The 21311-nt window shown below is 34.3% G+C and overlaps 1 protein-coding gene across 2 annotated transcripts in view; it reads right to left on the bottom strand.

Moving 5' to 3' along the window:
* Positions 1-17926: 17926 nt before the first annotated feature.
* The window catches only part of CDH6 (cadherin 6), a 160226-nt gene continuing 156841 nt past the window's right edge, over positions 17927-21311 (bottom strand). Inside the window, exon 12 of one of the 2 annotated variants that reach the window (XM_074279073.1) lies at positions 17927-19860. In XM_074279073.1, coding sequence (XP_074135174.1) covers positions 19370-19860 — 491 coding nt within the window. In that variant the 3' untranslated portion in view covers positions 17927-19369. The remainder of the gene's footprint in view (positions 19861-21311) is intronic. The other variant, XM_074279074.1, reaches the window with a different exon arrangement.

The raw sequence follows: 21311 nt of genomic DNA on the forward strand, positions 1-21311 counted from the left end.
CTTGGGTTTCAAATCCATCTCTGAAATTTGAGCATTTTATACCCTCCATCCTTGGAACTCTCTCCCGCTGCTTTCTGGCTTCCTTCAAGTCTAAGTTAAAATATCACCTTCTATGAGACTTTTTTTTTTTTTTTTTAATCTTGGTCCCTTCTTTTGAGACTGCCCTCAATTTGTGCTACATTTTTCCTATTTGCACATAGTCATTTGTCTGTTGCCTCTTTCACTGGACTATAAGGTCCTTGGAAATAGAGACTTCCATCTCCTATCTTCTTTTTTCTAACCTAAGGTTTAATAATGCCTGGCACTTAGTAGGCCCTGGCTGATTAGTATGTATGTATGTGTGTGTTCCTCTATGTATATCATTGAATGTGATAATTTCCTACTGTTAAAAATTTAGCTACTCTGAACTACTATTAATTGGAAAGCTTTTGCCACCACTTTTTTGTTTTTTTCCATGACAATGCTTATTAAATGACAGCAAACAGATATTGGTACTTATGCACCCTTTCTTGTTGCATGGCAATTCATTAGAGGTATCTAAAATAATTATGTTCAGAGGGAAAAGCAAGAACTTACCTCTAATTTCTCTTTTGGGCAAGTCAATCCATACTTTAAACGTAGCAGGGGAACATGTTTGTTAATGAAACTTATTGTGAATGAGGAAAGAAAAAAAATATATATTTTGTGCTGAGGCAATTGGGGTTAAGTGACTTGCTCAGGGTCACACAACTAGGAAGCACTAAGTGTTGAGGTCACATTTGAACTCAGGTCTTCCTGACTTTAGGGCTGGTGCTCTATCCACTGTGCCACCTAGCTGCCCTGAGGAAACTATTAGGTCCCTCAATTTCATCTTTTATTTAAATTCTCTCCTCAAAAGCCACTAATAGATTCTCATTTCTTGATTATTAGAATTTCAGATTTCTCACTCAAAAAACTTGATCCTAAGTTATCTTTTCAATCCTACTTTGCCCCACTTGAATATCCACAACTTCAGTTTCTTAACTGCTGTGACTAACCTTAGCCATGTCCCAAACTTTGAGAACAATTTGATCCAGAGGCAAAGCAGTCATCAGGACATATAAGTTTATGGCTCAAGTGATTCAGGTGATGAGGCTTTATAAATTGTTGGGGAAAGAAGGAAGGGGAAAGGAAAAGGAAAAAGGAAAAGAAATTACCAAGTGAATGCAGAAATCCAGAAGAATAGCCAGGAAAAAAAAAGTTCTTCTTAAATAAATATTTTAAAGAATTAGAAGGAAAGAATGAAGTGGGAAAGACAAGAGATCTCTTCAATAGAATAAGAGATATCAAAGGAATATTTCATGAAAAAATGGGCATGATTAAAATCTTAGTGATTTAACAGAAGCAGAAGAGATTTAAGTAGAGGTGTCAAGGATATACAAAAGAATAGTACAAGAAAGACTTTAACATCAACAATCACTGTAATGGTGAAGTTACTGATTTGGAGCCAGATTTCCTGGAGAATGAAGTCAAGTGAACTTTAAAAAGCATTGCTAACAATGAAACTAGTGGAGGTGATTGAATTCTAGCTGAGCTATTTGAAATGTTAAGACATGATGCTGTTAAAATACTACATTCAATATATCAAAACATTTGGAAAATGCAACAATGGCCACTGGATTAGGAAAAAAAATACACATTTATATCCCAATCCTAAGGAAGGACAATGCCAAAGAAGGCTCAAATTACTGAATAATTGCATTCATTTTGCAAACCAGCAAGGTTATTTAAGATTCTTCAAGCTAGTCTTCAGCAGTATGTGAATCAAGAATTACCAGAAGAGCAGGCTGATTTTCAGAGAGGAACTACAGACCAAATTGCCAACATTTATTGGATTATGAAGAAAACCAGGGAGTTCTAGAAAACATCTACTTCTGCTTTATTGACTATATAAAACCTTTATCACTCTTCTTTGAGTGAGTCTCAGGTATCCTATACTTTTAACTTTTGCTTAAGACCTTTCATATCTGGAATGAACTTCTTTACCAATGACTTCTCTTTCTTGTAATCCTACCTCAACTTGCAAATCTTTGGTGAAAATTTTCCTGACTTCCATCTTAGGGATTTTTACTTTTTCTGAACCACTAAAGCACTTTCCTGTATCACTTAATTTGACACAGATTGGTCTGATAGGCCACATGTAAGCAATAGGGCAGTTTGAGATGTCAACCTAATTTGGAAAACTCAAAAGACAAGTTTTGGGTGGATCCAAACCTGATCTGAGTGGATCCAAAGTAAGCACTGGGTGGAATCTAAACATTCCTTACAGCATCTATGAAGTCATCTTTATCTCTGCAGTAAACTTTTGGGTTAGACAATTCCTAGTCACATATAGCTAGGTTCAAGCAATGTCAATACATGATAAATAATGAAAATATTTTCCTTACATAAACTGCCTGTATAACTCTTGTCTATCTGACCAGACCTCCAGCTCCTTGAAGTCAGGGCATATTTCTCAATTCTTTGTCTTATTAAAAGTGTCTGATAGATAGGAGCTCAAATATCACCTTCAGGTAGTCCTTCCTGTTTCCCCTAGCTGAGAATGCTTTAACTTCTCAAATTGAATTCTTTCTATTCCATATTTATCTAGTTATGAATATATTGTGCTTCTCACAGGAATGTAAAATTCTTGAGGTAAGACTATGTTTTAAAACTATGTTTTTAGCTTCTTTCATATAGTCAGCACAGTGTCTGGAACATAATCAATGATTTCTTTAATCAAATATTTTTAGTTTATTTTTATTTTTTAATTCTAATTTTTTATTTAATATTTTCCCCAGTTACATTCAAAACATTTTAAATTTGTTTTTAAGATTTTTAATTTCTAGATTCTCTTCCTTATCCTCTCTCACAATTAAGAAATCAAATGTGAAGTTATATAAAACATTTCTTTAAAAGTCAAGTTGTGAAAGAAAACAAAGATTTCTACCCTAATTAAAATAAAAACCCTAAAAAAATTAAGTTAAAAATAAAGAGAGAGTAAAATAGAGAATGCTTTGATCTGTATTCAGACTCAATCAGTTCTTTCTCTGGGTATGGATAGGATTTTTCATCATAAGTCCTTTAGAGTAATTGTGGATGGTTGTGCTATTAAGAATAACAAAGTAATTTACAGTTGGTCATCCTGGAAGATTGCTATTACTTTGTATACAGTATATTTCACTTTATTCATGGAGGAGTTTCTAGGTTTTGTTTGTTTTTCCTGAGAGCTTCCTGCTTATCATTTCCAGAGAACAATAATATTCCATCAGAGAAACTTGCTTGGAATTTTTTTTTTTTTTTTTTTTTTACAATTACCATTGCTAATTGTATTCCCTTCCATTTATTCTCTCTCTCCTTTCACCCTGTCCCTCCTCAAAAGTGTCTTGCTACCTACCACTGCTGTAGAGGATCAGAAACAAGCAGATCTCCTAAAAAGCTATGCAGGGGTTAACATACTCTCTAGGCAGCAGTGGATTGATTTGTAGCAGGCTCAACCCTCCTTTATGACCAAGGCTGAGACTGGGAGGAGCTGACCTGATAGATTCCAAGAAGTGCTGCTGGCACAAGTATGCAATCAATCTGGGAGTCTTCTATGTGGACATGTAGGCATCAGGAAGCCATGTCCAATATAAACATAAGGTGGCCTTGGCAAGGAATGCTTGTATCAAGAATCATACATCACAAACTAGACAATTTTATAATTGTGTTGGAATAAATGGATTGGCTCTATTAGTTTTTGCTTAATGTTAATGCCTAGCTAGAAAGTAACCATGGAATGTAAACTAATTAATTAACAGAGACATTTGGCACTATTGCTACCTTAGCTTAAAGAGTATATAAACCCTGGCTCTCAGATCAATAAATGGACGTCATTGATGAAGCTCTCATCTGTCCCCGTGTCATACTATATCCTCCGTGAGACCACTGAGCTGGTCTCATACTCCCTCCCTTAATATACCCTCTTTTTTTTTTATCAACTATCCCTCCTTCCCATATCCCATTCCTCTCCTTTTTTTCCTGTAGGATAAGATAGATTTCTATGCCTCTATTGAGTATGTATGTTATTTCCTATTTGAGCCAATCTTGATGAGAGTAAGGCTCATTTACACCCCCCCCCCAACTCTCCGATATAAAAGCTTTTTCTTACCTCCTTTTTTAAGGCAGATAATTTGCACCATTCCACTTCTCCCTTAGTGTTCTTCCATGTACATTCCTCTCTCACTCCTTAATTTCATCATTTAAAAAAAAGATACTATTCCTTCATATTCAATTCATGCTTATGACCTGTCTGTACTCCTAACTGCCATAATAAGGAGAGGGTTCTAATGATCTACAAATATCATCCTCCCATGTTGGAATGTAAACAGATAAAACTCATTAAGTCCCTTATGATATCACTTTCCTGATTATCTCCTTATACTTCTCCAGAATCCTGTATTTGAAAATCAAATTTTCCATTCATTTCTTGTTTTTTCATCACAAATGCCTTAAAATCCTTTATTTCATTGAATGACCATCTTTTCCTTTGAAGGATTATACTCAGTTTTGCTAAGTGACTCTTGATTATAATGTTAGCTCCACTGCATTACATAATATCTTATTCCAAGCCCTCCCTCCCCAGTCCTTTAATGTAGAAGCTGCTAGATCTTGTGTTATGTGTGGCTCCACTATATTTGAATTATTTCTTTCTGGATGCTTGCAATATTTTCTCCTTGATCTGGGAGAACTGATCCGGGGAATTTTTATTTTGAGATTTCTTTGAGGAGGTGATTGGTAAATTCTTCCAATTTCTATTTTATCCTCTGGTTCTTGAATATCAATAGAGTTTTTCTTGATAGTTTCTTGAAAGATGATGTCCAGGATTTTTTTTTTTTTGATCATGACTTTCAGGTAGACAAATAATTTTAAAATTATCTCTCCTAGATCTATTTTCCAGGTCAGTTATTTTTCCAATGAGATATTTCATATTTTCCCCTATTTTTTCCTATTTTTGATTTTTGTTTTATTGTAGCTTGATTTCTCATAATGTCATTAGCTTCCATTTACTCAATTCTATTAAGGAATTATTTTCTTCAGTGAGCTTTTGTACCTCCTTTCCCAATTGGCCAGCTTTGTTTTTTTATGGCATTCTTCTCTTCATTAGCATTTTGTATTTCCTTTTGCACCTATCTCAATTCTATCCCTAATTTTTTCTCTGTCTCTCTTAGTTGGTTTTCAAAGTCCCTTTTGAACTCTTCCATGACCTGAGCCCAATTCTTGTCTTTCTTTCAGGCTTTGGCTATAGGAACTTTGACTTTGTTGTCCTCTTCTAAGTGTGTGTTTTGATCTTCCTCATCACCATAATAACTTTCAATGATCAGAAACTTTTTTTTGTTTTCTGCTCATTTTCCTAGATCATTTACTCTGCTTTTAACTCTTTGTTAGAGTAAGGCTCTGTTTCCAGAGTGGAGGGTACATTGTCCCAAGCTTCAGGGGTTTGTGCAGCTATTTTCAGAGATCCTTCTAAGAATCTGATTACAAGCACTCTTTTCTGTCCTGGAGCTTTAGGCGTCTCTGTCCACTGTTGCTGTAAGATCAAGTGTGTTGGCTGGGCTGGGGCTCTGTTAACTGGGGCTGAGCTGGGACTACACACCAGACTTCCATCCTGTTGCCACAGACCCTCTCTGCTGACCTTCCAAGGCCATCTGAATGTCCCCAGTCTGAGAGGTTTAGAAACCTCCAGCATTGCTGCTGATTCAGAGGTCCCACCTTACTGATGCTGTCATAGGACCAGGCCTGAGCTGGGATTTCGTACTGGACTCCCACTATGCTTCCACAGTTCTTTTCTGCTGACCTTCCAGCTCCTGTTTGTTGTCTTTGTGCTGAGAGGTCTGGAAGTAACCAGTACTGCTGCTGATTCAGAGGTCAGGCTCAAGCCAGGGCTGGGTACAGGGCTGCACTCTGGACCCCCACCTTTTCTGCTCAGCTTCTAAGTTGCCTTTGGCAGGAAAATATTCTACTACATCTTTTTGGGGAGAGCTAAAGTTCCAAAATTTGTTTAAAGTAATTATTTAAAGGAATTTGGAGCAGTTTGGGGGAAAAGATGGGCAAATTCCTGCCTTTACTCTGCCATCTTGGCTCCACCTTCCATAATAAATGATTAACAAATATTTGTTGACTGAATTATCAATAATAAGTATTTGGTGATTGATTAGACATAAGTTTCCATACATCAGATGTGCTTACAGAAAGGTACACTTTTATTTAAATTTACTATCTATTAAATAAACAACAACAAAAACAAAATAAAAAAAACTTGGTGGGAGAGGGGACAGGAAATAGCAATCCCTTCACTGATTTAAGGTGGATTCATTATTGTTCTGGCACCACCATTCACTAAAGGCACCCATAATCCATCCCTCTTTGTCTCTTCCATTTTGTATAATGCTTCATATTTTTCCTTTCACTTCAGATTTGTTGTCTGTTACTCCCAAACAGGGCCAGCAGAGGGTGCTTCAACATCATCTCTGCCATTGAGGGCTGCTAATTATTAGCTTTTGATCTCCTATGCAAAGTGGGTTTTATTTTATTTTATTTTTTAAAGTTGAATATATGTATAAATCTTTTTAACTAGCTAAAAGTAATGGAATGGAAAAGAGATATAGGAAAAACAACAACAACAACAAAACAATATCCCTGGCTTGCCTGGATTTAGAGATTAAGTAGAAACCACTTAATTGGATACCAAAGAAGACCTTTGAATATGGGTGCTTTGACTTACTACTGATGAAGTTGGTCAAAGCATTTAACAATGTAAGGAAGAAAGAAAGGTAAAGATCATTCCAAAAGTGTCAGTGGAGGGTGGGGAGAAGTAAATCAGGTAAGACATAAGGAAGGAAGTAAAAATGGAGTTGAACTTTAAAGGATAGGGATTCAACCAGCAAAAAGGAAAAAGAAGAGCATTTCAGTTATTAGAAATACTTACTTAATAAAATGAAAAAATGTCTAAATAGAATTAAAATTATAGAATGGTTATTAATTGTATAATAAATTGTATTGTATAATTGTATAATAAAGATAGTATATAGTATATGATGGATGTCTTTTTTTATGTGTTCCACTATTATTATTTATAAAAACATCCCTTTTACCTCCTATCTATATTCAAAAAAAAGTCTTGACATTATTTCTAGTTCTAAAATCCTAGGAAAACCTCAAAGCAGGCTTCTTTTCCTGACAATTAATCTTAGGAACAGGGGTCTATTGGAGCCAGTTCAAGCTGTCAGATTATTGTTAAAAATTTAGTGTGAGCATTTACATGTCAGAAATTGGCAAACACTAAAAATTAGGACTTGAGATACTGTCAGCTCTATCCACCTCCCTAGAAGTGAAATTTTGTTAGCTACAGTAGATCCCAACCTATTGTTTGAAGATCATATAGGCATTTAAAACACACACACACACACACACACACACACACACACACACACACACACACACCCCTTTTTTCTGTATTTAGAAAAAGAATGGACCATAGGCTTTATCTAGTCCAATTCTTCCATTTTACACATAAGAAAACTGAGGCTTAAGTGATTTTCTCATGTTGATAGAGGTGGTAAGTAGCATGGTTTTGATTCAAATTCAGGTCCTCTGATTCCAAACCCAGTATACTTTTTACTCAGATATTGGAAGTGGTATGCAAAAAATTTATCAAGAGAAAGTTGTGAGTGTAAATATCTTTTCATGTGCCTGTACCCTTGTGGGAGTGGAAGAAGTGGGAGAGTGATACCATTCAAGACCTTAACAGTGCAGCCTGGAAGAACTGAGAGGGTGCTGAACTTGGCACCTAGTTTAGGTCCCTGTTTGACTTTGCACTTTTCTAATCATGTTTCCTTGTCTGCAAAATAGTGATAAAAGATCTGTTACCCATTTGACAGGGCTGTTGAGAGGACCGGATTTGTGGCTTGGTGTATGTGAAGCACTTTGAAGATTTTATGGTGCTATCTCAATGCCAGTTATTCTTAATAAAAGGCTAAGAAAGAGGTGCTATGAAATTCCGAGTTTGAGGAAATGAGAACTGTGCACAATGGCCACAGAGAGACTAAGACTGCCTGCCCTATTCTACTTTCCTCCTTTACTTATAATTAATGTGAAAACTAGAGATGAGCCATAGGGTGAAGAAGAAAGCCTGATTAATGCCTCCCCAACCTACTTTTGAGCATCACTACCCAGCTTGAGTCCTCTTTTAAAATTGGAAACATCAAGATTTTCTAGTTAATTTTGACTGTTGTTCTTTTAAATAATTTATAATGATTACTTTAAGGCTTGCTATATTCTTAAGAGTAGCTTTATTATATCTGGAGAGCCAAAAACTTTTGAGAGAAAAAAATTGGGTGTAATATGCAGAATATTTTCTTTAAGAATAAATCCATTTCGTAAACTATCATCATTACATTAAGACCTATCCCTGTAAGGAAAACCTATTTGAAGCTGCAGTCTTGGAAGCCTTTAAGACAGCTTAGATTTCATTGCTCAATAAGTACATTCTTCTTATGGCACATGGGTCAAGTTTGGCTAATGTTTATAAAGGATTTTGCTGGCAGCTAACTCAAAGATAAATAAATAGAGGTTTGAGGCTCATTCATTGTTAACAGACAAAGAATTACTAGCTGCCTTTGTTATTCTTTCAAGGTAAAGTCCTAGAGGGCAGAATCTTCACAGCCTCTAACAATATTCAGCATCTGTAAAGTTGAGTCCCTCTTTTCCCTTAAGATGCAGTTCAGGTACCATCTTCTGAATGAAGTATTTCTTGTCCCCCAACTGCTAGTGCTTATCTCCAAAGTATCTTGTATTTAATTGCTTTGTGTATGTGTGTGTGTGTATGTGTGTGTATGTGTGTGTGTGTGTGCATGTGTGCATGTGCACATATGTATTTATTGACCATATTTTTAATCTTTCTCTATATTTTATACGTAATTGTTATCTTCTCCATTAAAATGGAAATTCATTACAAATAGGAATTTTAAAGTTTATTTTTTTGTATTTTCAGGACATAGCACAGTGCCTGGTCCAGTGTAGGCATTTTTGTATTTGTCACTTGATTAACATAGCCACTTTATTAATATTTGTAGAATTGGATTTTTTGGTTCAGTAATGCAGTTCCCAACTAAAGGTCAAATGTTGAAACAAAATGAGTTGAGAAGTTATGTATATATTACAAAATTTAATTACTCATCCCTTCATGAATTTTATGAAGGCCATATGTGTATATGTTTGTGTGCACACACATACAAACATACAAACATACAAACAAACTAGCCAGTTTTATGGAAGAACTAAGAGTAAAGATCATTCTAGAGGTATAGTGGTGGAGTGTAGAGAGAAGGGAATCAGGAAGACATAAAGAGAGGAAGTAACAACAGAGTTGAACTTTAAAGGATGGATATTCTACTAGTAAAAAGGAAGGGGGAGGGCATTTCAAGCATTAGAAATAGCTTAAACAGAGCAATGAGGGCAGATTTTACTTTGAGAATATGTAGAGGAAAGGTGTGATATGGTGTGTATCAAAGTAAAAGAAGATTGAAGAAGTACTATATTTCAGAGGGATTTGACTGCCAAACAAAGTTGAGTAGTTGCCCAAGATTCTTCAACAGAATAATTACATGACTAGATTTATGTGCAAGAAAATCTATCCTAGAAGTTATATGGAGTATTAATTAAGTGCAGGGATTCTTAACATAGGGTCCATGATCTTATTTTAAAAATATATTTTGTTTTTTAACTTCATTTTAATTGATTTCTTTCGTAATCCTATGCATTTTATTTATATAAAAACATTATTCTGAGAAGAGATCTGTAGCCTTCATCAGGTTGTAAAGGGACAAATGTTAAGAATTACTGGACTAGAGTGGGTAAAGAGTGGAGGTGAAAGAGCAAGTTAAAAAATTAGTAGAAGAGCTCAAGTAGAAGATAAGGAAGAAGAATTTATACTAGGGTGGTGGCAATGAGAAGAGAAAAGTGGATGGATTCAAGAGATATTTTAATTAGATCTATTTCTGCTTTTGCTTAATCTGAGATTATGATTACTACCCTTGCTTTTTTTTTTTTTAAACTACAGCTGAAACATAATAGATTCTGCTCCAGCCTTTTACCTTTATTTTATATGTATTGCTCTACTTCAAATGTGTTTCTCATAAACATGTTGTAGGATTCTGTCTTTTAGTCTAATCTACTATTTGGTTTTGTTTTATGGGCGATTTAATCCCATTTACATTCACAGTTAAAATTTCTAACTCTGTATTTCTCGCCATACTATTTTTCCCGTTATACTTTTCTTTTTCCTTTCCCCCTTTCCCTCCTTAACAATGTTTTGCTTTTGACCACCACCTCAATCTTCTTTCTCCCTTTTCAAGCTCCTCCCCTTTCTTATCCATTTCCCTTTTTACTTCTGTTCTTTTTTTATTATCCTTCCCCTTTTCTTTCCTACTTTCCTATAGGATGAGACATTTTATGTCAAACTAAATATATCTGATATTCCCTTCAAGAGGCGTTTTAAAGAGAAAATTGATAAAATTAATCACTAAATGAATAGAAATTGAGAGACAGGAACAGTTAAAAATAACCCCAATTTGAGAGACAAGGTGAGTGTTAATATCCCAATTAATAAATGAAATGAACACTGTATTTTGTGGAAAGGCAAAGGTTTCAGTTTGTACATATTGAATTTGAGATCCAAGCTTTTTGGCAACCTAGTTCTTTCTGTAGACAAATAGAGACTTATGTGAGTCTGAATCTTAGAAGGAAGACAGAACTGTAGATAAAGATTTGTAAGTTGTAACTAGAGACATTATAATGGCACTCATAGGAATGAACACAAAAGAATAATGCAAATAGTCTAGAGAGAATTAGCAGACAGCTTAATTGTGAACATTTCTGAAAAAAAGCATTTCTATTTGTGTAAAATTTAGGTTCGAGAGTATTGAGGACAGGGAGGAACACTTAGAAAATTATTTTCCAGTTTAGTGCTAGAATGGATCATAAAGATCCATTTTTTTTGGATGAGAAAACTGAGTTTCCTCAGGTTTAAATAACTCAAGAAAGTTTAAATAACTTGTTCAAATTACAGAGATGGTAAACAGTTTTGATTCAAACTCAGCAAATTTGATTTTTTTTGCATCTTCGACTTAAAAACCAATTCTCTTTCCATTAACATTATGTTTTGAATAAAATTAATATATGGTATGAAATTCCTAAAATAGTCAATCTGCGGGTATTAATGAGTTGTTAACTTTTAAAAGAACTATTCTGTAAGTTAGCTACAATATAGTGGATTTATGGCATATTGTCTTGGATCAGAAATACTTAACACCCAAATATAATGGTATTGAAACCTGAAATTATTTGTTCTATAAAGAAATTAGCTCATTACATAGTAGGCACTTAATAAATGCTTACTTACTGACTGATTCATTAATGGGTAGCATGAATTTTTCAGTTTAAATAACTGCATCTTAGAAATACCACCAAACACCAAAGGTCAGAGTAATTTTTCCACATAATAAGATTGAGTGTAATCAACAAATTCTTGACTGGGGAGGTGGAAGGGGCAAAATTTTTTTCATGGAAATTTCACTCTTTAGACATTCATAGAGGGATTGGACCCTCTACTGAATTCTCCATTCATTTTACATAATTCTACTGAAACGGGGACTTCTGGAATGAGGAAACTCTTTTCCAAAGGATATTACCAACTTTTCTGAAACTGATAGTTTTAGAGAGTTGTTTGCAATACTAAGATATTAAGTGACATTAAGTCACATAGCCAATTTAGCTTGAGGCAGGTTTTTTAATATTCAAGATCAGGTTTCTATTCATTATACAATGATATCTCTCTTAGACAATTATCCTGGTAGGAAAGGAAAATGACTGTGCTAGCAGTGAGTTGGACTTAACTAGTTTTAAAGACTATTAGGGCTGGAATCAAATTTGCAGTATAACAATGATGTTACTGGAAATTTTCACCAAAAAAGGAGTCAGACATAGAATCATCATCTGATTGCCCAAATGCTCTACTTTGTGGCAGCATGTCCATCCATATGGAATTATTTATGTCAAGTTTGAAAAACCATAGCTACTCTTGAAGAAAAGTCTGCAGTAACATCTGTGGCAATGTGACATAAAAAAGCATGCATAGTGGTATCACTTTGTATATGATAAACACATCATAGTGATTTGAACCAGAATCATAAAGTTGTAGATCTGGAAGTAGTTAAAAAAAAACTTATGCTTTGGCTTTTGTTCTGGTTTTAAACTGAGGTCATGGTCTTCATATGTAATTAATTCAATGGGTATGGATGTGGGGATGTGAGTAGTAAATATTTGAAAATTGGGAGGAGGTGGTAGTATAAACATAGCAATTGTCTTTTTTTTTTTTAAATAAATACACATCAGCAATTAGAATTCATGGAAAAACTTTTTTCCCCCTCTTAAAGCAGTGATTCAATAAATTATAGCACAATTTCCCAACTCCAAGCAGCAAATAAGTCTTCATAACAATGGTGTCTCAAATCACAAAGTATTGAGAAACACTATCAAGCTTTGGCCCTACATGTCTACATGTTCTAAGTCTCAGTTAAAGCTCTGACAATTTATCTGAAAGCTCAAAGCAGCAGATCCAGAAAGGTCAATTTGACTCATTCTTTAGAAAAATAATTTTAGCTCTGTAAACATTAAACTATGGTTTGAGAGAATTGGAGGAAAAAAAAAACAAGTTAGAAAAAAAAACAATTTATTAAGTAATATCATATAAATAACTTGTTACAAAAATTGATTTGCAAAAAGGCAAATTTACTCTTTGTGAGAAATCACATTTTAAATTGCATTCTTTTCAAATCTATAAGTCTAACAAAACGAAAAAGCCATTTCAGTGAACAAGACATAGGGGCAGGAGGGAGTACATATTGCCCATCTGACCATAATGAAAGGGTCAGCCACACTGAGATGAAAAGTAATCATTCTAGCACTATTTTCATACAGAAAACCTTCCAAATGTATACTATTAAAATATGAAAATCTTAACTGTAAATGATTCTTAGTGCCAAGTAGTAATTGTTCCATCAGTCTCTTTCTCTGCTGAACAAGGGAATGACACTGAGAGTAACTGCATGATCAGAACACTCCAGCTAGTAAATCTTCAAGGGTGGCATCAATTTCAATTTCTACTTGGGAGTATTTTTTAATTAAAAAGATCAAATACCCTCAAACATTTATTTTAAGGGTTTAAAATCACAAATCACAGTAGGGCTCTGTAGCCAGATTGGCTTATCTTGGAACCAGTTAAATTGCATGGAACATTTATTATAAGGCCTTTTCTTTTGCAGTTTAACTTCCAAAACATTAAAAATAAGCACAAGAAATCTTGTATTTTTGAGAGTTTCTACTTTCCGCCCCCTCAGAGCAAAGCACTTTTACATTGACCATCTTGCTGTATTCACCTGAATGTCTTAATAAGTCTATACATTTGTCTCTTTAATCAACACTAACCTAATAGATCATAGAAAACTAAAAGCTATAGAAAGTGTTTCCAGACCATATTTACATAAATAGTGCAGTCTCATAGGAAAGACCAAGATCCCATTAGAGTGGAATGCTCTCTCCACAATGCTGGGACCCATGCCTCATTTATCAAATTAACCCCATTTAAGGGGAAATTTGAGTTTGTAGCCCATGAGTTTAAAAAAAAAAGAAGTGTAGTTAAGCAACTTGTAAAAGCTCTTTTGAAATTAATCTAATAACCCAATGGCTCTTCTGCTAAGTGCCACAGTCCTGCCTGAAATACAGCTGGTAATAGCATTTGTTTCCATTTGACCTCCTTTTGGTGCTTTCATCTCCTGGCACTGTCAGGCTAGCGTTTTCCCCAAATTAAAACATGAAAATGCATCGTAAATAAGGTATTACAAAATGGTGAGCAGATTAAAGATTGTCTCAGCAATGCTTAAATTAAATCAGCAGTGCAGAGACCATAAACTAGTAGCTTTAAAAATGAGATATTTCTTTATTAACTTTAAGAAGTGTGAGAGTCCATGTATTGCCTTTCTAAGAGTGTTCCCTCCCATGTTAAATACAATCCTGTTCCCATGTTTTTAGGAGAGAATCATCCCTTTAGAAAATTATACTATAAATAAGCAGAAGGGAGATTAAAGATGTTGTAGCTTTAACACTCACTGAACTCCTGAATATGTGGGTCCATCACTCCATGCCTCTGAAAGGACAGCTCCTTCTTATATGCTAAGAAATAGTTCATATACCAGATTCAAATAACATCTGTTAATCTTCTTGGCTTCATTATTTGATAAAGAAGCACAGATTGAAGTGTTAATTTAAACACAATGGGTTGCTGAGATTCTGGACCACCTGCTACTAGGTCACAATTTTAGATAAGATTTCATTTAGACAGAACTACATAAAATGAGATTTCATGAAACTGACAACTTTCATAGGAAACACTTCCCAGATTGGGGAGAGAAGCAGTCTTAATTTGTTGGGACATTAGGCAGAATTTAGGACCCCCTGCTTCTCATAAAATGAAGGATCCCAGGGCAGAGGTTCTGCAGGTCCTTTCAGTTTCCATCTCTGGAGAAAAGAAAAGGCTCGGATACAAACATGTCCCATTTGAAATTGCAAATTGCCTCCAGCAACAACCACAGAGTCACCCTATAACTATTCTCCTACTTTTAGTCACTCCTGTATTTGTGGAACCTCAAATACACAGAAGTCAGTATTACTTGACTTAAATCAACCATATTATTTACACATACACACACACACATACACACACACACACACACACACACACACACACACACACACACACATACACGCAAGCCAAGGGGAGAATCAAGATATGGCTTGCCACTGAGCAAATTATTATGTTTGAAACTTTCTCTGGTTTTGCATTTTATAGCATTTTACAACAATCACTAAAGGAAAAATTTCTAAAAGTTGTTTTGGCTTAACAAAACCAGAATATTTAGGAGAAGTAATCTCTCTCTCTCTCTCTCTCTCTCTCTCTCTCTCTCTCTCTCTCTGTATGTGTGTATGAAGTTCTCTGTATTTGTATGTCTGGAATTCTCTATAAACCTTTTTGAGAGACAAGTATTTAAAGGAAGCTAGCTGATAGATTGGCTATTTAGTTCTTGCCTAGCACCTGAAAAAATGAAGTCACTTTGGTTCTTTGAGATTTTCCCCTTCTATGGCCACCCAGAGAAAGATGACACATATTCTCATGTTAACATATTGATTTATGATTCTTTCCCCTATAATTCTCAGCAAGACAGATTTCTTTCCTACCATTCATTGCTATATTTTACATCTCTTAGGTTTTGTTTATTGATTTTGTATTTTTGTGATTATTTTGTTGTTGATTTAGCAAGCAGTTCCCACAACTGGCTCTAAAGTTATAGCAAAATTCTTTAATTTCGCCCCCCCCCCCACTCCCCATCTTCACTTTGTATTAGTGGTGGTGAATGATATGTTTCTTGAATATAAATGTGCTTGAACCCAATTAATGTCCTTGAAATGACCCCTAAACTCCTTAAAAACTAAGAACAATATATAATATTCACATTTGACAACTTTTTGTATCTCAGTGAAAAACAAAAGGGTGTAACACTGTTAAAACTTTTCTTCTATTCCCTGCTTTTTCCTCTTCCTCCACACCACCATCCGATACCAGATGAGGTGCAATGAAAAACTCAGCTGAAATCCTATTTTTTAATAGCTAGCTGGCACTTTCAACTAGGTTTCTAGCACTTGCTTTTTTAATTGCACACTGAATGGTGCTTTAATTGAGATCATAGTGGGAGAGAAGTGGGGGGTAGTGGAATAGAGGAATAAAAATTTGCCTCTTGTTAATTGTTCGTGGAAAAATAGAATTCATATTTGATGGATGAGTTAATAAGTACCTCAAAGAACATCATACCGATCCTGTCTTAGATGATCTAATTCCTTGGGGATTCATTTGATCAGCTTTTGTGGTAACAAGCTAAATATTCATTTAGATATTTAAACAAAAAGCATGATTAGCCAATTCTGGATAAAATATGGTATTTTAGGGGCTGCAATAAAAGACTTGTCAATCAAACCTTGAATTTAATTCTAAAGAACAACATACTCTTCTTAGGAGTATACAAGATCACTGCAAGCTGACCATATCTAAATAACAGGTCTTCTATCTGGAAAAGAGCCAATTAGTGTCAGGTACTCAAAAGGAAGACCCCTCTGTGTGGCAGTCTTCCATTTGGCTAAATGTTTTTCTTCCAAGCTTTGTTGTATGACCTGAAGCAGAAGAAACTATGGCCCTTTTAATTTTATACTAAATACTGCAATTAAGGTGCTGTTATATTTCTATAAATGTCTAATTCTTTTAAATTAACTTTGCTGTTATATGTTTCAGCAATATCCTGTGGTTATAACATACATAGGTTAATTACAGTGAAATCTAGCTTTTTTTATGAATAGCTTAGAATGAAAACCCAATAAATGAGAAATTTTCACTTGTGAAATGCCACTTGCTGGGTGTAGAGTGTTTATAAAATGAGTATCATTCAAGAAATAACAAGAAGGCAGTGAAGCACATTGGGAAGGATCAAGAGATTAACCTGTGTGGAGGAATGCAGCTTTGTCACTTACTAATTGACTTTGGGCAAATCCCTTACCCTCTCATCCACTTTTTAAATTTATAAAATTCTCCATTGGACAAAATAATTCCCAAGGTCTTTTTCAGCTCCATTAATCTAATTATAAGAAGGGTAAATCCCAGTTCTGTCACTTACTGCTTGTATGACATTAGCTAAATCATTTAATGTCTCTGGACCTCAAATTTCTCATCTATAAAATGAGGGTATTGAATCAGATGACTTCTAAGGTCTCTTCTAGATCTAAATCTAGGATTCTATGAATTTGAGGGTCTTGAAAAATGTTTTTCTGTATTTGATTATGTAATAAAAATACTACTTTTCCCTAATTTTTAGAGTCATTATTAATTTTGACTCTTCTATCTACTAAATGGTATATCTCTTTATTAAATTAAATATCTTTATTTTTGTGAGAGAATAAAAAATGGCAATATCCTAATACTCAATTCACAATCAGAATATCTATAGTAAATTAATGTTAACGAAAATAAATCCCTAAGACAAACCAGTGTATTAAGCATTTCTATAAGTTTTTGTTTATATATAAACAAATTATATTTTAAAGATTTAAGTTTATAAACAAAGATTGCTAAAGTTACAGTACCTTGGACATTCCTTATCATTGCACATGATAGGGTTCTTTAAATTACAAGATCATGATGATGTTATCATGACATCAATAAAATTTACTAAAAAATTTTTTTTAAAAAGACTTTTTCATAAATTAGCTCTTCCAAATAAACCACTACATGGATAGTAAAAGTGCAATAATAGGAATGATGCTTTCAACTATTTTTACATTACTTCTTTGTCATTATGTGGAATAATGTTTTTAGTATTAATTTTCAAGGCAGGAATGATAATTGCCATGGGAATAAAGAAAAAATAAATGTAAAAGAAATACATTTTTAAAAGTTGACTATTTTTTAAATTAATACCTTGAACAACCCTGTTTGCCTCACTCAAGATATCCAAAATTTTCATTTGTTGTCTTCTATAAGCATTTTAATGATAGATTTCCAATTTTATCATTAAATACTACGAAGTCCAATTTTATCCATCTATAGCTATGTCTATTTATCAAATCTACTTAAGTAAATATATAGAAATCCAAGTAAATTAACAAAACTCAGTTGCAAATTTTAGCTCTCACCTCACCACCAATAGCAAGATTTGAGTTATTCATATGTCATTAAATTCATACTAATCAAGAAAAATTTAGTTCAATTTGGTGAAAAGTCTAAAATTCTAGATTTAAAAAATATAGCAAATATTTTATTACTTTCACAAACATGCAGTGAAACTGCTGACAAGAACAGGAGAAAAAGAATTGAACTATGACTGACAATTTTTATGAGCTTTAACAAATAGCATTATTTATGATTAGCTCATTTATAGTTTAGAATCTAAATAATATGAACAGTTTAGATAATCTCAATTGATCATTTCAATTAGTTTGTTGGTCTTCAATTTAATAAAATTAAATATTTCCTTTGTTTACATTATTGATTGCTTGTCAAATCTTTGATTTTCCTCCCCAATATGATGCCTCTCACATTCTTATTATGTTACCTCATAGAGGAAGTCCTCTTTAGTTTTCAAGAGTTACGTGAGCAAAGGTCAAATTAGAAAAGCTTCCAGGATGGGGGCCTTTCATTAATTAGCCTATCTCAGTTTATAGAGGCTCATGACCAAAAGATTGGTTATCAGGTGATAAATGTTTGGCTTCAATAACTCAACAAGTGGGACTAATAAGGTTTGAAGGAGTTGTGGGACCTGCAATGCTGGGGAAATATCCATAGAGATGAAAGATCAAATCCTTGAAATATTGAAGCATGCTTATACATGATCATAAGTTCTGAATTAGTAGAGAGAGAATTAATAAAAATTTAAACTACCACTTTGTGATTTTGACTAATTAAATTGGTGAAGGGTAATCACGTAATGCTTTTTGACTTGAAGTTTATCATAAAACTATGATAAATTTATATTGAAATTGTATATTCTTAGTTGGGCTGGCCCACCATATTATATCCAAAGAACAGTGTACCCAATGATAGATTGATCTATGGAATTTGTACCCTTGATTTCTAACCGATTTCATGCTTTTGGAAGAGTAGTTAATACTGAAAAAAACACTCAAAGAACAGGAGATAATGGCTAACCGGTATTTCTGAATTACCTGTAAAATTATAGTATACATGACTTTTCATCTCTTTGTCAGTCAATACTAATATTCATAATTATTCTTCCCCCATTACTTTTACTATAATACTGTATTTAGGTTAAATTGCAATTCTTTATCACATCAGTATTGTGTAATGTACAGTTAGAACAGTCATCTGAGTTGAATCAATGAAAACTAGTCAAAAGAACAGGTGAGTGGAAAGAATAATATCCTCAAATATACATTGAGAGAACAAGTAAAAATATTGCTCCTTGTCCTTTCTACTACCACTGTGCCTGAAAAACTGGGTTGTTAAACTGGATGCACTAAAAAATAAAACTTTGTCTCTTGGAAACTCATAAAAGTTTACTAGAAAAAGTCTCTAACATTTGATCCACACAGACTGCAGTCATTAACATTTGGAATTGGTAGAATAGAGGATCCTTTCACAGAGCTGTGGATAAATATAAAGAAATAGCCACTTCACATATCTCAATGCTGTATTGGAAAATGAAAAAAAGGCAACATATTAAGAGTCTTTATCACTGTCTGTGCCACCATACATGTCTGCCAGCTTCTTAAACCGTGGCCCCCAGTCACTAAGGTAATCATAGTCTTGATCTCCATCTGTAGTGACAGACTCCAAAGAGCTCAGGGATTCTGCCACAGAACCATTGCCTTCATATGCATAGGTAGCTAAGGAGTCATATGGTGGAGCAGTAGGATCTGTATCATTTTCCTTTAACCTTTGGTTAATGAAATCTCTGACATCAGTGTTATCCCGTACTGTTGGAGTCCGGCGAGGAAGAAAAAGTGCCTCTGGCACAATATCTCTCCGTAATTTATTGTCTTCTATGGCTTCAGGATTTCTTAGTGTGCCAATATCAAAGGCTTGAGTATCTTCCTCTCCACCACCTTCATCATTGTAACTGACAATGTTATCTCTGATGTCCTCTTTGGAAATGATCAAAGGTTCCTTCTTCCTCTGCCGCCTTAGAGCTGCAAAAAGTACCACGGTCACTAGGAACAGAAATAAAACAGAAGGGGAAGGAAAAGTTAATTTGCTACCCAATTAACGTCAGGGAAGAAATACTTTGCTCAAATGGCTAACTTTTAAAAGTTATCTGGAAAACTGCAAACTCAACTTCCCTGTTTTGAGAATGTTCCTTATCTCTTTGTGCTCAAATTAGGAACCAAGAAGGAATAAGAATTTGAAAGAAGCGAGAATATAATCTAAGTGGAAGATAGAATACAGTCATCATTTTGTCAGTCATTCCTTTTTTTTTTATTTTTGAAATGGCAAACCAGTTTCAAGTAAAAAAATAGCAAAAGGGCTCTAATAAAGAGTGCAAATTATGCTGAACACCTAAAATGCTATGAACCTGGTTATGAGGACAAGGCTAGCACCTTTTGGAATGTGAAGAACTCTATATCCAAAATAACTTTGGCAGTAGAATTTCTTCCCTCCCCCTATTCCCCTGTGAATAGTATAAAATTAGTCTGAAGTCCAAAGAAGGTTAGTGAATGTGTATGTCTATCGCTATGCTTGACTGCTCTACATGGAAACCTGTCCAATTGCAGGTAATATCTAAAGATTCAGGATTTCAAAAGCAATCACAGTTGTTAACATTTTTGGAATGATGACTAAGAGTCATGAACATTTTAAGCTACCTTGGATTTGAGCTAACAAGCCTAAATGGGGGCGTCTTTTGCTGCTCAAAGTCACTGTTGTTCATTTAATTTTCAGTGTTTCATGCTTTACAGGAGGCTTCACTTTTTTTTAAATTTGTGTCATTGAGAATTCAATGTATTTGAACAGTTCAATTCAAACTGATTATTTATAGAAAAGCCCACCCATCTGTAAATGATTAGTTTCTACATATAATCTGCAACAGATACACTCAGAGACACACTGAAAATCCTAGATTTGAATCATATATATCAGTTACTACCCTTGTGGCTAACCATTTAACCTCTCCAGACTTCAGTTTCTTCATACTTAAAATGTAGGGGTTGGAATGGGTTTTCATCATAATAGGATCCTATGATAGACATAAGGTAGTTAGGTGCCATAGTGGATAGAGAGCACCCAACTTGGAGTCAGGAAGACTCTTCTTCCTGAGTGCAAATCTTGCCTCAGACACTTACTAGCTGTGTGACCCTGGACAAGACACTTAACCCTGTTGTCTCAGTTTTCTTATTTGTAAAATGACCTGGGAAATGAAATGGCAAATCACTCCAGTATTTCTGTAAAAAAAAATCCAAAACAAAATAAAACACCAAATGAGTTCATGAAGATGGGGACACAACTGAAAAATGACTGAAAAACAAAAAGTTATAGACATTGTTGAAGAAAAATTGCATTATAATGAGCAAATAGCATATATTCAAATCTATAACAAAATTTTAGATCTTAGACAAATTCGGTTTAGTGTATATATGTACTGGGAGGGTTGGGGGATTGGTTCTAA

Source organism: Sminthopsis crassicaudata, chromosome 1 (assembly GCF_048593235.1).
Source record: "Sminthopsis crassicaudata isolate SCR6 chromosome 1, ASM4859323v1, whole genome shotgun sequence".
Lineage (NCBI taxonomy): Eukaryota > Metazoa > Chordata > Mammalia > Dasyuromorphia > Dasyuridae > Sminthopsis > Sminthopsis crassicaudata.